A 17778-nucleotide genomic window follows, 5' to 3' on the forward strand; every position below is an offset into this window, starting at 1 on the left:
TAAAGCTGCCCTGATCTAGACCATGAGCAGTCCCAAACACCCCTGCATTGGGGTTACACCTCATCCAGGCTTTCAATGGGCAAAACTCACTCCTGGAAGCCCGCCTGGGCTCCTGTTGCCTGATCTAGGGTTTGTGGGGTCAGCCTGCGTGGTTCTTCCTCCTCTCCAGGCACGTGGTAGCTCACCACAGGGGAAATGGTCTCCTGCTGGCCCTGACAGTAATGCAAACGCTACTGCTGCCGAGCAGTGCACAAGCTGTGGCTGAAACCAGCCTTCCTAGAAAGATACTCTTCTCCCAGCCTTTCTTCTGCATGGAGACAACCCCGCCGGGCATCAGGAGAAATGCATTAGTTCTCAACAATACATTAAAAAAAAACCCTGGTGAGATTCATCCGCTCTGTCTTCAAAGGCATTTTTAAAAAGAGAAAGAAATTAAAGGCAGGGATCTATGAATTTAGCTTCATTTCAGAGTTTTCAGGTGGTCTGTATTTTGTTGGTTGTGTTTTAGGCTGGCACCTGTCATGCATAAAATCAAGACCATCGCACAGTCTTTTGTAATCCGCTTGAATCTTACTGATATGCAATGGACTTTGCACAGCCTGGGCTTCCTATTCTGCGAGGAAGAAGGCAGTGCAAATATTCATTGCTCTAAGCCCAGTTTAGGACAGGCAAGGCCATTCTGTAGAGCTGAAGTGCTCTTTGGGGAGAAGGAGCATGTATTGACTGGCCAGGAAGGAGGGATTTGCTGCCCTGGTATTCCCCAGGGCTCAGTGTTTGGGGCAGTTCTGTTTAATATTTTTATCAATAATCTGGACAAGGGGATCGAGTGCACCCTCAGTAAGTTTGCGGATGACACCAAGTTGGGCGGGAGCGTTGGCCTCAAGTTGCACCAGGGGAGGTTTAGATTGGATATTAGGAAAAATTTCTTCACCGAAAGGGTTATTGAGCACTGGAACAGGCTGCCCAGGGAAGTGGGCAGTCACCCACTGCCCACTGGTGGTTGGGAAGTGGTTGAGTCACCATCCCTAGAGGTGTTTAAAAGACACGTAGATGCAGCACTTAAGGACATGGTTTAGTGGGACTTGGCTGTATTAGGTTTACAGTTGGACTTGATGTTCTCAAAGGTCTTTTCCAACCTGAATGATTCTATGACCTGGCATAGACAATCCCATGGTGTCAGGGACTTCCTGAGCCACTGTGAGCATGCGAGGTCCAAGACGAAGCCCAAGCCGCAGCCAAGCTCCAAAGTCCCTTTTGTTTTCTTTTTCCTCACTTTCAAAAACCAGTCAGAAGGAGGTGATCAGCTGCAATTGCCTTGTTTAAAGCAAAGAGGAACGGAGCTGCGAGAAGTGTCTCCAGGACACCTCAGACACTGGACAAGCAAGACAACCCATTTAACTTGAAGAGGCAAGGGATGTTTGAAAAAAAGGTGTTGGAAAACTGTAATTATGAGCAGGAAAGAAAGTGGTATGAGGAGAGGGAAACATCTGGTTGCTCAGGAAAGCGGAGATGTCCAGAGGCTCATGACTGCACCACTTGCCCTGTGGGGCTACTGTGCAAAACCAGGTGACACATACCCCTGAGTTTATTTTTGTAAAATAAAAGTGTGTTAATGCTGCCATGTTTAACTCTAGTTCATAATTCACCTGGATGCAGTAACCCCTTGAGAAAGGCAGAGAGAAAGGTGGGAATTTGTATTTCTCCATGTCAGACCGGGTGGGCAGGCTGAGCCCCATCCCATGGCCTTTCATCTTGACCCTAAACTCCCCATGGCCCTTAGCAAGTCCAACCTTCTCCTTCACTTGACCATTCCCTGGACAGGTGAAGACGAGCCATCCCAAACTGTACAGTAAGAAGAAAATGGGGTTCAAAACCAGACTTCTCCTTGCAAAATGCCACCCTCAGGTCCTCAAGGCTTTTGGAGCTGGTGGTTGGAGAGGTGTGGAAATCCAACAAGTGGGAGGCTAAGCCTCTGGCGTTTGGTGGCCACATGGACCCAGCAGAGAGAGGTCCTATCCCATAGCATCTCCTGCAAGCACACATCATGGGACAGCGTGCCAGCCCCTGGGAAGGGTCACAGCAGCTCTGATGGCACGGAAGTCTCTCCTGGCTTTTGAAATATTTTCAATTTGCCAAAGAAACAGCAAAAGCATTGCTGTTGTGTTGCAACCAGGTAGGAAATATGGTGTCTAGAAATGACACCTCTCGGATGTGGTGTGGGTGGGTTCACCATGTCATTGCTGCCCACGCTACCGACTTGGGAGGGCTCTCCCCAACATTTTAGTGTTGGCATTTTGGTCTCCCAGTCCTTTGCCTGGGGAGCCCTGCTGTGCCCTGGTAATGTAAGCATCCACAGGTGCAAGCCGCGATTCCTCTCACCGTAACAGTTCCCCAATAGATGTGCCTAAGACTTCTATAAACAGTCACTCTTCTGCCCCATATAGAAAAAATATTTTCATTAAAGAATGTACGTTGCATTGCACCTTCAAGGATTGCACTGGGAATTGCCTTTCCTCCTCCAAATGCCCTTGGTGGGAACATAATGGCTAAATGAGGATTCATGGTGGAGCGGGATTGTAGGGGAGCTGGTTAGGAAATCAGTGGGGTTTATTTAAAGTTTTCTGCATAATTTGGTAAGGTCAAGCTCAGATTGCCCTGGTTTCAGGGTTGCCTCATTGCTACTGGTAGAATAAGTAGAAAAAGGATTCCCCTTATGTCCCAGGCACCAAGGAGGGACCAGCAGAGCTTTGGGGGATTATTATTCCCCCCACAGCTAGAATAATTTTTACTCAAAAAAAAAAAAAAATTGGTAAATGTTGGCAATGAGGCAAGTGCCATTTTCAGACTGACACTTCCAGCCTCTCCTCTTGAAATGATGTTCTGTATCAAAACGTACTTTGGCAAGAAAAACATTCAGGTACTGTATCATGGCAAGAAAAATACTCCCTTGGAAAAAACCCCAAAATGTTCCCAGCTGAGCAAAACAGCAGGCGCAGCGTCACCCAAAGGAAAGCATTTATCTATTTCCAGGCCAAGCCCCAGCATCAAGAAACAGGTGGGTTTTGGAGAAACACCCCACGTTTTCACACTTCCCTGGCATCACAGCGATGGGGGACAATTTGCGAGGAAGGCTGCAGGATGCTGATGGCTGCAGGAGTTGCAGCCTCTGGTCCTCAGCAGCCCAGGAGACACAGAGTGATTTGAACTCCAGCTCCTGCATCAGCCCAGGAGAGTTGAGACCATCCAGGGTTGCAAAGCGTTTGCAGGCATCAGGAAAAAAAACCTTCATTCCTAAATTGCATTGATAAAAATAATCACTGCGCGCAAGAAAAGAGAGACTTAATGGAGCGCGCGACCCACAAGTTCATTTGTCACCCTGGTATGAAAATTTTTATTTAGGTGGGACCTTGCCAAGGGGCACGAGTCGTTGAATTCCCGCAGTTATGCAGAGCAAACAGCATTTCAGAGCCTTAAAAGAGGGAGGGGGAAGGAACTTAGCTATATAAAGGGCTGGGGATGCACTTCCAGAAAGGTTCACTCACATCAATTTGATTTGGAACATCTCTGCTTGCAAATCCCTGTGCCTCAAATGATCCTTCCTGATGCAAACCAGCCCACAGCTGTACTGGAGCAAAAATATCTGTATGGGCAAAAGGGGACACACTGTAACCACAGTGCTAAGAAATGACCAATAGCCCAGTTAACACTTCAACAGTGTCATAGTTCTCACTGTTTAATTAATACAGAAAAAGCTCATTAATAATATTTATTATTATAAGAAAGAAAACCCTCCTAGCATCTCCCTTTTCTCTGGTGTGGTTCTCACCCTGCCAGCGTCCCTGCAGTGAAGGCACAAGTGGCTTCCAGCAGAAATATGGGGTTGTCATACTCAAGTGACACCCTGACCCAGGGTGTCAGGTCAGTTCAAAACCTATGGTGGTTTACTAGCAATGGCAAAAAAAAAAAAAAAAAAAATATATATATATATATTTATGGAGCTGTAGTAACTTTGCACCAGCTCTATTCTGACCCAGTTCTGGATGTCCCCACAAAGCAGCCTCCCTGTCCTTGGCTCCTCTTGGGATGTCACCCAAGGTCTAGCATTTGGCCAGCCCTGACCAGGACTTTGGGGTTTGGCCCAGCAAGGTAGCGAGGTTTTCCCAAGGAGAGGGATTTAAGAAGAAAGGCTTCAGGCTGGCCATCAGAGGAAACGCCAGACTGCTCATTACTGCCTCGTCCTACCAAGCCAGCCTGTGTATGGCTACACCATCTCTGGTGGTACAGGGGTGCGTGGGGCGTATCTCCACCCTACAGACCTGCCGCTTGTGTGGATTTGGCGTGCAAATCACCTGATGTCCCCAGGACTTGGCTCGGGGTCACCGGGTGGCCTGTCCCTATCCCACAGCTGGGCTGGCATCGCAGCGCCCTGCAGAGTGCACGCTCCCCTTGCCTCCCTCGGCTCCCCAAACCCTCCCAGGACATCTCCTCTGGGGCATCTGCCCCCAAACCCTGTCTCTGCCCTCCCTGTGTGCTGCAATGTTGAGTTTCCACCAGCGCAGTGGAGATGCTCCCAGGAGCCTTTCTCCAATTCGGGATGCAACAGCATACCCTCCCGGGGACCGTTGCCACCGGCCAGCTCATTAATAACTCCAAGTGGCACTTATTTACCAAAACCAAGAAGATGAAGCCTTCCTCCACCTTGTGGTTGCTCCTCCAGGGAGCCCAGCCCCGCATTTCATTGACCCACTCCAGCTATCAACTGCACCCAGGCATTAGAGAAGAGGAGGGTGCATCGCTGTGGGCTGGTTAATCCCTTGGCAGGCATGTTAAGTTGATATCAAGTCATCTGAGGAGACAAGAAGCAATAGTAATTGCATGAAGAGCACTTCTATAGCTGTGAACCAGCAGCACAGTGAGGGTCTGGAGGCAGCTGTAGGTGAGCAAATGGACCTGGGGGACCTGAGACCTGCCTGAGAACATGAGGAATTTCTCCTTCTACCTCGTTATTCCCAGACACCAAATAAATGGGACAACACCTTCATTTTTCCTTTTAAGACCAGTGACATCACTTAAAATAGGACTTCACCACCCTATGTGCAGAATTTCTTGACAGCTTTTGGCTCCAAGGTTGGTGAGGAGTGCATGTATCCCAAAGCTAAGTCTGGGGGAAAAATTTGGGTGCTTGGTTTCATGGTCAAGGTGTAGCCAAAGGAGAGGGGCAGAGTCTCTCAGCGGGGGTGATTTGGCTCAAGACCCTTCACCATAAACCGTGCTTATGGCACAGGCCAAAGCAGCAGCTTACCAGGGAGCCAGGTGACTTAATTCATATTTGCAAAGCAGCTGGAAGACTTGAGAAGTGAAAACCAATATTGTGGGCAAGTATATAAGATCAAGCTGTTCAGTCCTCTACTAGGTGTATTAAATGCAGCTTGAATTTCCCATCAGTGCCCTGGGAGCTGAGGCATAATGGGAAATTGATAACTTGATTTTTTTTTAATACATCTAGCCTTAAATGTTTACTATTGATTTGCCATCTGAACCGCTTTGGCAGGGCCAAAATATTACCGGAATGCATCCTCGGTGTTTCCTTGGAAATGTCATGTCACTCTAATTGAGTTTCTTGAAATTATTTGATTGCAGGGTGGGGGAGACTTTTAGGGCTGAATGATTTGCTGGCAAGCCGGCTGCTTTCCAGGCGCAGGGAGCTGGGGCTGCTCCAAACAGGGCGAAGCCAGAAGATTCCTGAACACACATTGGAGAAAGGCCTTAGAAAGCAAAGAACATCGCTACAAGCAGTCAGCCCTGAGCATGCAAAGAGCTGAGGCTTTAATGCACATAAAACCAGCTTCACAAATCCTCGTGGAGTTTGCAAAGTGGAGGGCAATTTTGGAGCACGAGTGACCCCATCACTTGTTTCGGACAGATCACACGGTTCCAGAGTGGAGCCCATGGGTCTGCATCTATGAATATACGTGCACCTATAGCTTGAGCACGCTCAGCCCCTTTGCAGGAGGGGGTTTCTTGTGCATCCAGCCAGCAAAGTCTTGCGAGGAGTTGCGGAGAGGAAAAACTCGCCTCATCGCGGCATCTGATGTCCGCGGGCAGTTCCTTAGCAACCCTGACAAAAGAAAATGGATCGCGAGAGATGAAGAGGCTGGGCCAGCGTAATTTAGTAATTTGATAATGATACAGTCCCTGAAATGGCCGCCAGTGCTGACAGCTGGGCCCCGAGCATCATCCAGCATCCTCTGGCTGCGCCCAGGAGATTGGAGCGGACAGGCTGTTTGGGAGGGAGCTGACAAAAGCCTCTGTCTTTGCTCCTGCCAGAGTTGAAAACAACAAAAAAGTTCATCGCCATGTCACCAGCCTGAATTGCACTCAGCTAGGTTAATTAATTGTGCGTATTTTTAGAGCAGGAGTAATTTAGGCTCTGGAGATGCTGCAGAGGCAAATAGCCATGAGTTAAGGCAGGGCTGGACCTGAGCATCGGCATCTTGCAAAAGCCTCCACCTCATCCTCTGTGCTCGGGCTCTATGGGACGTGGCAGAGGTTTGTGTGCTGTCTGCAGTCCTTTTGGGTGATATCCATCGTTTTTTGGAGCGATAGTAATCACTACATCACTGTATTGGTATATAGAGCCTCTTGCCCGCATCGCTGGGAGGCTGCTGGTGAGCACTATCCCCTGCCCACTGCAAGGGTGGAATTGCAACCCAACAGCCACAACACCTTTGAGAAGGAGGGAAAATGTTGAAAAAGCCTGAAAAAACCTTCTGTGCCAGAAAGGCAGCTCTGCTCATCTGAGCTGGGACAAGCAGGAGCAAAAATGGGGATGAATTTGCCCCGATATCATTGCCATGTGGGTTAGGAGGAAAAGCAAGGAGAAACTCTCCACATCTGGGAGCCAGTGCTCCTGTGGGAGCTGCCTCAGGCTGTCCATCCTGCCCCATTTTGCACCCCAAACTTCCCCAGTAAATCCCATTGGATCCCTCAGGCTTTCTCTGGACGGCTCCTTGGCCATCCCTTAGCCCAGCACCCTGAGCCCCACCAGTGGGCCCTGCATCCCCCAAATGTGTCTCACCCTGCCCCTGAAACCACCCTAAGCACCTCCTCATGGATCGTGAAGCCAAGGGGCCAACCCACGGCCATGATCCCAGTGGCAAAGAAATGCCGGAGGAGCGATATAACCCATCTGTAGAGAAGAAACCATTGCATTTCTTGAGCAAAATCTCTCCCACCCGCCTCGTCCAGCTGCTGTAACCTTACCAGTGGGAACAATCCCTGCTTATCAAGGCAGGAAAAAGGAGAAGCAGCTCTTTTTATACTTCACTCCATAGGGTATAAATAGGTTTTATGTGTTTGTGTTGACCTGCTGTCAGGATAAATGCCCCGAGGCCAGTGCCGCTCCTGCGTGTGGATCCAGGCTCCTGCTGCCTCCCTTTCCATTTTTTCTTGATTTTAGATGTTTCCTTCCAACCAGAGATGTGATGCCCACATAGCTGCAGGCACATACCATGTGTACAGTTAGGTGCAAATACCTCTTTGGAGAAGGGGTAGGAGGTGCAACAGAGAGATAGCAGATAAAAACATTGTAGAAAACACTTGGGGAAGACAATTTGGAGGATTTAAGGTTATTTTTTCGTCTCCATTGCTTTTTTCTTTTCTTCCTTTGGAGGGAAAACATCAAGAACCGAGCTTTATTTCATGCCTGAAGGCTGTCAGTGGTGAAGTTGGGGTTTGGCCCAAGCGATTCTTGGAGAAGAGTACGTAGCAATCTGCAAATTAGCCCCAGCACATTTTATCCCAAAGAGGTTTTCTGATATTACATTTGCATCAAAAACTCAAAGCAGAGCTAATTAATTGCCAGGAACATGAAACACTGAAGGTGGGGTGGGTAACCGCTCGTTACAGGCAGCCAACTGCTTTGCGTACGACCAGGGCTGTAAATCCCCTGTGACCCTGCGGCAGCAGCAAGAGGCTCGGGGCCCAAAAAGGTGAAAAAAAGGCAAGAAAGGCAAAATAATTCAACCCCTGCAAAACTAACAAATTCCACATCCCCAGCTCCTCCTCTCCCTCTGCTGAGGTCCCAGCTCAAAGTGACAGGGCTTTCCAACCCCCCAGTGCCTGCTATACAGCCACCTTGGAGAGACATGCAGGGTCTTGCTGCTGCTGAGCTGTTGGAAGGAGTGAAAATCACCCCCAGAATGGGGTTATGGGGAAGAGAAACCCACCAAAAATCAGCCTCACGGGAGAGGAAGGGCCGTTCGCTGTAGGGTTACGGAGAGATGGGAGATGGGCAATCTCGTATCACAGCGAGGTCCTCTTCCCTCTGCAGCCTTGAAAATGCAAATTGAGTTTAGAGATTATTAAAGAAGGGGCAAAGCAAACCAGAAAACTCTCTTATGCCCCTCTATGGACCTACAGCGCATCCGTGACCAACTCCTTTATGCAAGTCTGGTACTGGAAGCAGTAAACGCGATCTCGCATCACATTGCCTTTGCTTCCCTGGGCCAGGCAAAACTTCTGTGCTGGTATTTGGGGCATGCTTTTTGCTTTCAAGGCTTCTGGTGTGATATGACCACAAGTCGCTGTGTCTTATTTTTCCCAGTAGTGGAATTGTTGTAGTGATGAAACTTTAATAAGATCCTCTTCAGCTGCCCACATTTGGGCTTTAAATGATGATTCACAGAAGGAAATTGAGCTCGGCAAGAGCGAGAGAGGCTGTGGAGAGGTGAGAAGGTTTCCTGCTCCTGAAAAGACAGATGCATGAGGGAGACGTGCGAGGATGCTCATGACAAAGCCTGCATTCTTCATAAGTTTGGTAATCTGGGGAGAAACTTTTGGGAGTTTGAGTCCCCTCTGCCACCATCCAGCTCCCATGGGTGCCCCAGGATGTTTGTAGTATGGCTCCCTCCTTCGTCAGGGTCAGCCGGGGTAATTTTCATGCCGTGACATTTTCAGTTTTGCAGCAAAATCTCCTCTCCGATCCTCTGTGAAAGCAAAGACTGGAGCAGGCATCTGCAAGCCGCAGTAGCCAGCCAGCTAAAACAGTCTGGTTTGGTTTTAAAGCAGACTGATAGGGATGAATCAGGCAGTTCGACTTCTTTCATCATTCTTTCTCAGGCGCTGCCTTCCCTTTCCCATTTTCCCCTAATAAAATCACAGAGAAGACTCCATGTCTGGCGTGCGGATTTGCCTCCTACAAGAACATTGTCCTGCACCGACCCTTCCTAACAGCAAAGCATTTTATGGTTAAATAAAACAGAAACACACCCTAGTATCTGCTCAGGAGATGGAGATGGGTTTCACCACCTGGCTCCAGTGGTGACCTGCTGAATGATGGGAAACACATTCACCTCCATGCTCCAGCTTCTCTCTCAGGTAGTTTTTGTCATCTGCAGGAAAAAAACAAATAGACTCAAATTTATATGCACCATTCTGGCAGCAGGATTGACTTTTGAGGGGGACCCATGTGTATACACCATTCCTTCAAATGTAGCGTGTCTTTAGGGTTATTTTGATTGCTTTTCACCTTTGCAGCCACTGGGATAATCTGTCTCAAGCACAGCTGCCCAGGAAAGGAGTTTGTTAAGCACTGAGTGCCTCCCTGTCTTTCAGGCTGCCCTTGTGCCCTGGTCCCAAGACCCTTAAGCTCCACTGCCACCCAATTCAGTCAAGTGGGGTGAGGTTCAACCCCGATCATGTGAAGACAGACCCATGCCAGAGGTGGGTAGTTGTATTTGTCACCCTCCCATGCAAGGCTGCAGCAGTAGCTGCAGACACCAAAGAGCCCTAGTGGGAGTTGACACTGACAAACACCCCCTCAAAGTCCTACAGGACCTCCTAGTATGTGGGTCAGCCCTTTCCCAATGTCCCCAAGTCACATCATTGCAGCCACCAGCTGAATCCCTCCATCACACACCCTCTCCTCTCAAACCCAAGAAAGCTTCAGTAAGACAGGACCACCACAAGGGATGGGATGGTTGTAAAAGTGGAGCAGCCGTCACTTGTGTGGATGCAGCTAAATAGACCTTACGCTGTCCCAACCTATAGTCTTCATACAGTTTAATTCACTTTGGATATGCACTGAAATAAAAGACCCCATCACCTCTGGGAGAAAGCGGGCTTTAGGAAGGCTTCATTAATCTATATTGACATCACATCTTTCCCTAACGTATATTCCCTTTCCCAAGTACCTGAATCACAAGTACCCAGTGATTCTGGCAATAGCAGGGCTTTACTTGTGGCCTGACGACCTGAAACTCCTGGAGGTGATCAGGGACCCCAGGTCCTTGCGTCAGAGGGGTGCACCAGGCCTTGATTTCTGGGGTGCCAGTTTTGCCCTGCCTTTGGGGCCAGGGGATGCCCAAATGCCAGAAACAATAACCTTTCCACATCTTTTATATTCCTTGGCTGATCTCTTGGCTGAGCAGGTGACAGTTGAATCCAAAATGCCACCGGAGATATTTTCTGCGGTTCTCCTGGTCCTTTTAAGTTGCTCCTCTACCCCAATGGGATTTGATGGCAGGGCATGGGATGGAGACATCCCCCTCTGGTAGGCAGAGGAGGACCCACTTTCTGAGTGCCCACACATCTTTCATGAAATACCCATTAGGCAGGTTAGCACCCAGAGCTCCCATCGCACACGTATTTAGGTGCTCAACCCCCTTCTTCTATCCCCAGACCAACAAAATCAGGGGAGGTGAATCCCTAACCAGCTCTGAAGCATGCAGAGCTATCAGTGGTCTGAGCTAAACAGAGCCCAAGGGTCTCCTGAGCGTTCTGCAAGGATCATAGCAAGTATCTGCAGCCCTCAGGCAGCAAAAGGATGCAAAACACGTCTCTCCAAGGAGGCACGATAGGAGAGAAATGCTGGTGAAGCCCTCGCTGTCCACCCCAGGCACAAAGCCTTCTTCCATGGGTAGTCAAACCTGGGTTGAGTCAAACCTGGGTGGAACTTAGCACCACCCAAAGAATTGCATATATGTTAAAAAGCTAGTTAAATAACTCCTGCTAAGCTTCAGGCCTTGCCCTGCGATGTCCCCTGGTCCACCACACTAATTAAGCTGCCACGTAACGGTGCTGACTCAAGCCCTTCTTACCCTGTGGAGGTTGAGGAAAGGCAAGACACAAGCCAAGAAGGGGGAAGACGAAGGTTGCTGAGAATCAGCACTCACGCATCTGCAACGAGCACAAGGGGAAATAATTTTTAATGGACCTCCACCGCGAGGGATGGGTTGGAAATAGCTCTCATCTATCACTGCTTCTTCACTGCAGAGCATGAGCTCAAGGGTTTCATCAGCTCCAGGGACCATGCGGCCCTTAGAGAAAGCTCGTCCCACTGCAATAAATGAGCCCACGAGCATTTGCCAGAGGGAGAGGAGCGAGGACTGCGGGCCAGATGGTGATTTCCCTCATTCTTTATGGGAAGAAGTCCATCTAATGGAGTTTCCCAACAAGCTCTTTGCACTGAAGTCTGCAAGCAGGTTTGCTTGCCCAAAACTATGACCACAGGCTCCAAAGATTTGGATAACCAAACCGCCTTCCAGGTCTCAGTGAAGGAGAGGAAAAGAAAACCTCAGTCCAGGAGATGAAAGTTTCAAATGAAAATGAAAGAGGAGTGAATTGCTGGAGCGGTGGATCCTGATGTGTCTCAGCCAACAGCTGGAGGTGATTAAGGGGAAAACACTCTACTCAGGACTGAAGCCAAAGGGGACCTCTCAGCGTTACCAGTCGCTGCCTCTCAGACAATGGCCAGCATCTCCAGGAGCTGGGTGAGAAGCTCAAAGATGCTCATCCAAGAATACCCACAGTCATGGCTCCTTTTCTCCAAAGGAGCTGCTGTGACCATCGCTGGTGTGTGGTCCAAGAGAGAACATCTCCCCATCCTAACCTGGAGCCCATCCAGGGTCACTGTTGGCTGCTGTTAACTTTTGTGGGGTTGCTCAGAGGATTTTCTCCACTTTTGGTAGGATTTGTCCCTTTCCAGGCATAACTGCACACCACCAGCCCTTTGCTAGAAGAAGGTGACGACGGCATTTCAAAGCAGGTTTCAGAGAGGAGCTCTGACAACCAAGCAGGGCTGAGTAGGGTCCTGGGGCCACCAGGAGCCCTCAGCCCAGCTGCAAATCTGCAGTCGCTGTTGGAAGGACCCTCCACCAGAGACCTGACTTCTTTGGGTGTCTCAGCCCCAGATCCCATGGAGCAACCCCCGTTCCCAGCAGGGAGATCTCCATCCCCATCCTCTTCAGAGCACAAAGCACTTTTGCTTGCAAACCAGTGCCATGAGGTATTACAGGAGATCTCTTTCTGACCACACCAGGATCAGAGTCTTACTGGGACCCCAGACTGGGAGGGTTTCCTGCCTTGCTGCTGTCTCGGTGCAAGCTGAGTAAGTTCTGCTGGACCGATCTCCATGGGTTTGGGGAGCTTGAGGGTTTTTTTTCGAGGCACACATTATCCCTACCTCCGTGCTGCACCTGGGACTGTGCTACCACATCCTGGAAGAAGTTTTACACAATTTCAATCTTCCACAGGTTTCACTGCCTGCATGGGAGGACAAAAACCCCCAGAGATGGGAAACCAGGCAGAGGGCAGAGCAGTGTGAGTGGGGCAAGTCTGTCCTTGCTGTGGATGGGGGTTATGAGCACTGGCCCGGGGCAAAACCCTGCCAAGGTGCTGCACCAGCCCCACTCTTCGAATAGAAACACATTAATTGGGATAACACTGTTAATCAACACTGAAAACCCCAACAGGCATCCTTAGGGGGAATAAAAATCTTTGCATTTAAAATATACTTGCACCAAGTGCCTGGCTACCTGGAGGAGCGGGGGAAAAGTGTGTCTGCGTAATCCTGCAAAGTCCCGGTGTTGGCAACAGCCCCATTTTCAGGTGACTCTCACCAGGCTGTCGGGTTCAGATGTCTTTTCCCCCCCCCCTCCTTTTTTCCTTCTGAATGGGGAGAGGAACCGCAGCCCCATGACGTTGCCAGCTCCCTCTGATTTCATTTTAATGAAATCATGCCCAAATGAAGGCTCTACGTCTGGAGTTACGACTCAAACCCCGTGATCGCTCATTTTTATATATACACGAGGGAGGGGAAAAGCGTTTCCGTAGAGAGAAAAAATATCACAGCCCTCTTAATAACAATAAAAGAAAAGCGAGGGTGCAGAAGTTCAGGGGAACGCGCCTGATGCCTCTGTACTTGGAGTGAGACCGCAGCAACCCCTTCCCATCCCGACCAACGAGGACTACCAGGTGAGTACCTGGATTTCATTTATTAACCAGCAGCAGGCTTCATTTGCACAAACATTAAATATTTCAGTGCTTTCCTTGAGAGATCAGGTCCCACATTTCTCTGCAAGAAAAAAGAAAAGGCAGGATAGGGAAAAGCAGTTCAAGATACTGTGTTAAGAGTCTCCCCCGACCCTCCCTCCTAACTCCTAACCGAATATCTTTTTTATTATTATAACAATTTTTGGAGGCAGATCAGGCTGGGCAGTATGGGTAGAGTTTGGAAATCTTGGGAAATCGAAATGTGGGGATACAAATCACTGCTGTGCTTAAAGGGATGGGGAGGAGAGGAGGGCGCAGCCCCATCCCCACAGGCTTAGCTTGAATTTTGGAGCCCTGGGAATCAGCATCATCAGGAGAGATTCATTAGGGAAGTGGAGGCGGCATCAGACAGAAAGAGTTTTCAAAGCCTACAGGTCTCGTCCACAGTATTATTTTATTCCAGACTTACTTTTTGATGGGGAAAAAATGAACTTAATCCCATGCCAAGGAGCCTGTGATAAGCAGCAAATAGCTTTGTCCCAGTTTTCAGAGCTGCCTTGCCGGAGCGATTGACTTTTCTCTTTTAAAGCTGAGAGCCAGATCTTCAGCCGATACAAATGGTCCTGCCGTGGCTGTCGGCACCATCTCAATATAATGCCTGTAAATTGCTCACGGGCATCCAGGCAATTTCCACCCACGGGGAATGGCACCCACAGGTCACCCTCCGGCAGCGGCAGATTTAAGTCCGACTTCCTCAGATCTGCTGCAGGTGGTTTTCTTCTTTTCCTGTTTTTTGGGGGAGAGCGGGGAGGGGAGAAAAACCCAATTCCAGCTTGCTTTCTGGTCCAAAAAACCCTTTCTGGCATGCCTGGGCACAAAACAACCATGGGGGGGAAAAAAAAAAAAAAAATCAGCTTTTGCTTTCTGGCCAGCACAGAAGGACGCTGCATTTTTTCTGCTGCTTTGCCTTGATTTTTGCTCTTTTTGTCAGGATATCCACCCCACAGCCAAGGACCAGGAAACCAGGTGCTGGGTGCGGATGCTTTTCAGCCACCTTTGCTCTGCCTTTCCTCTCGCTCGGCTGAAGTCCCTAAAGAGTTTTGCTAAGCAGAAAAAGCCTGAGCTGCCTGCGGGACCAAGCCACCTGTTCCAGACGGTGGTGAAATAGCTGTCGGGGAGAGGCGAGATGGAGATGCTGCTCCGCAGCTCTGGAGAGGGCAGCGGCAGCTCAAACCAGCTCAGTTCTCTCCCAGCAGCCGTACTGGCTCTGCAAGGGCTGTCGGCGATGTTCCCATTCTCCATCCAGCAGCTCGGGGCCAAACAGTGTCCCCAGGAAAGCAGGGGCTGCAGGCAGGGGCGAGAAATTTAGCAATTTCTAAATTCACCCCCCCCCCCCCAAGCTCCCCATCCTGCTAGCGGGGGCTGCAAGGAGTTTGCTGGGGTGGGGGGGAGAGCTGCTTCGTCTGGGACTGAAATGCAGCTGCAAAGGGGGAGATTTTGGGGGTGGGAGAAAGATCTTCGTTCCGTTAAGCTTTTGCAAGCAAAATCTAAGTCCCAGGATTTAAATGTCTGATTCGGGGCTGAAGGAAGGAGAGTTTTGGCCCTGAATCGCCTTCACATGGGAGTTATGTGCCTGGGAAGGGTTTTCCTCCCCCATCCTACAGCGCCGGCTTTGTCGGTGCTGCCTGGGTCACGCCACGGCTGCTGCACGTCGTCTGGACGCAGGGCAGAGTTAAGGGGACGGTTGCTGCCTGGGGAAGCTCTGTGGGGTTTTACGCAGGGGCGAGTGAAGCAAAGAAGTGGCAATCGAGTGGCTCCCTCAAATCCTGCCTGTACGACCTGCCCCAAGCCTCCCCCTCCAAGGGAGAGCAAAGGGCAGAGTTAAGGGGATAAACCTGCCTTGGTCTTCCTCACCATGGGCCAGCGAAGGGCAGAGTTAAGGTGACAGCAGTTTCAGGGACTGTGGCTCAGTGGCAGAAGAGCAGGGCCAGGGTGACAGCTCCTGGGGAGAAGTGATTTGATTTGATTTTGGCTCAGTGTGAGGGCATCTCCCCCACCCCGCAGCCCCTCCTGCAGCGAGGCACAGCCTCCATCCCCAGCATGAGCCCCAAGACACAGACGTCCATGGAGGCTTGCAGGAGCCATCCTGCTCCGCAAGAGCTTCCCAAGGGCTTCTCCCAGCTTCCTTGGCCCCTCCGCACTCCCATTCCCATGGGAAATAATAACTTAGCAGCTCACAGCCCCAAACCAGCAGTGAAACCTCAGCCCCAGGCAGGGTCCCTCACCCCTGGGGACTGTCCCCAGGCCAGAGCTTGCCGTGCGATGTGGTTGCCACAAGATGGGGCCCAAGGATTGGGAATGGCAGCATGCCTCCAGGCACTTGGAGGGCCCTTGTGCCCTCGGGGCTGGCCCCAGGGACACTTGTCTGACCTTGACACGGGCAAAGACCCCCACCAAGAGATCTCTGGTGGCCTTTTTGGGCAGTCGGGTGGGTGTACAGGGAGATGGGTCGCTTCCCGGAGAGACAGGACTCAGAGACGGGGAGGTTTTGCAGAGCAGGAGGGTTATCCTGAGGTTTTCAGCCCCTGCAAGACCCCAAAATGACTGCATTTCAAGCAGGGAGTGATGATGCTGAGCTGTGATTTTGGAGGTGCCCCCAGGTCCCCAGGGGGACTGTGCCCCAAATGTGCCATCAGATGGGGCAGCCTGTCCTGCATCCAGGGTGGAGGGGGGTCCTGGGGATGGAGCCATGGGGTAACAGGCAATCCCGGAGCAATCCAGGGCTGGAGAGGGGACATAGGGCCATCACACTGGACAGGTGACAGATCACCCTCCCAGCACGGGGGCTGACTGTCCCCCACTCTCCATGCCCTTTTCAGAGTTGTGTGAGCAGGTAGATGGACAATTTCTGGCTTCAGAGAGCACAGAAACACGGTGGCTTTAAGCTGACCGGAGAGGAGCTGAAGGGAAAACCTACCTTTACAGCAGCTGGTGGTACCCATGGTTACTCCATGGAAGTGTTAGCAAGGTGGAGAGGGCTGCATGGGGACTGCAGTGAGATTGGCCCAGGCAAGGAGGTACCCACAGTAGAAACCAGCTCTCCTGCACCAGACACTTGTGTTTCAGCAAAGGGATGACCAAATCCTCCCCTCCATGGAGGCTGCAGCCTTGCAAAGCACCTTGGACATCCTACCTCCCACCCAGCACCCCAAAACCGAGGGCTGAGGTGTTGCAGCTTGGAGGAGGAGGCCCCAAGGCAACTCATTCCCACTTGCCCTAACCATTAGACGGGACCTGGGGGGGAACCTGGGAGGTCAACCCAGGTCCATGAGATGTGGGAGGATGGCGGGACGATGGTGCTCTGCCCTGGGCCCCGCGGGAAGCTCATGCCCATCTCTGCCCTCCCCTCGCTGTTTCCACTGGGCAGGCCACCGCAATGCCCCACACCAGGCTGCTGCTCCTCCTCGCCCTCCTCTGTGCCGCCGAGACCGGCCGGGCTCTCCGCCTCTACAACGCAGCCTCCATCTTCAGCTGCCTCAACGCGGCCCTCGCTGAAGCCCAGAAGAGCCACCCAGAAGAAAATGCCATCTTGGACAAGCGCAGCTTCGACTCCCCATTGCCAGTGGAGGCATCTGAGGAGGAGGAAGAGGAGGAGGAGGACGTGGTGAATGAAGAGATGGGGAAAAGGACGTTCCCGGGGGAAGGCCATTACAAATATGTCTCCCAGGCGCAGGTGAAGGGGAAGACGTACCAAAACCGAGCCAAGAGCGACCGTCGCACCAAGGTCACCCTCTCCCTCGACGTCCCCACTAACATCATGAACATCCTCTTCAACATCGCCAAAGCCAAGAACTTGCGGGCAAAGGCCGCTGCCAATGCACACCTCATGGCCCAAATAGGGCGGCGAAAGTGACCCCCCCCCATGGGGCTGGGGGCACTCGGAGCAGGGCTGGCTGAGTGGGGCCACCGCCCAGCCCCAGGCTGCCGGCCAGAGGGGACTAATGGCCATGTATGATATCAGTGTTGTATATTTTTGACCCATAGAGCTACCTAACTTTCATATCTCTTCTTCCTCGTTCTCTCCTTCATCCCTCCTCCTTGACATTTCCATGCGCGGGGAAGAGGCTCATGTCCACAGCAGGGCAAGGGGACGTGTCACCTTGGGAAGGTCCCTGATTAAAGCTACGATCTCTTGAGTTTCCCATGCTTTGTTCTCCCTTCGCCTCCACCGGGTGCTCGGTTGGGTCTGTCTGGGCCCATAGCCTTTCCAAAACATCCCTCCAGCTCAACCTCACAGCCCTGTTCCCACCACGGTCCAAACCCCACTCCCTCCCAAGTCCCCATACACAGGCTGTCCCTATGCACAATCATCACTGCATTGGGAAGGGAAAAGCAAGACTGGCCAGGGGACCTCAAGAGGGATTTCCCAGTTTCTCCTCCTGGGGATTCTCTAGGTTTTAAGGTTGTCTTGCAACCACCCCTTTCCCCACCAGCACCTTCAACAGT

General features: G+C 51.1%; 2 protein-coding genes across 2 annotated transcripts in view; both read left to right on the forward strand.

The window, feature by feature from the left end:
- LOC128143461 (collagen alpha-1(VII) chain-like) overlaps nt 1-1628 on the forward strand; it is a 133465-nt gene extending 131837 nt beyond the window's left edge. The window contains exon 87 of the mRNA XM_052790685.1: nt 1287-1628. Coding sequence (XP_052646645.1) covers nt 1287-1300 — 14 coding nt within the window. The 3' untranslated portion in view covers nt 1301-1628. The remainder of the gene's footprint in view (nt 1-1286) is intronic.
- Nucleotides 1629-13189: 11561 nt separating this feature from the next.
- On the forward strand, nt 13190-17341 carry UCN3 (urocortin 3). Its single transcript, XM_052790565.1, has 2 exons — nt 13190-13254; nt 16700-17341. The coding sequence occupies exon 2, from the start codon at nt 16709-16711 to the stop codon at nt 17183-17185; it is 477 nt and encodes a 158-aa protein (XP_052646525.1). The 5' UTR covers nt 13190-13254; nt 16700-16708; the 3' UTR covers nt 17186-17341.
- Nucleotides 17342-17778: the final 437 nt, after the last annotated feature.

This window comes from Harpia harpyja, chromosome 6, assembly GCF_026419915.1.
Source record: "Harpia harpyja isolate bHarHar1 chromosome 6, bHarHar1 primary haplotype, whole genome shotgun sequence".
In the NCBI taxonomy this organism is placed as follows: domain Eukaryota; kingdom Metazoa; phylum Chordata; class Aves; order Accipitriformes; family Accipitridae; genus Harpia; species Harpia harpyja.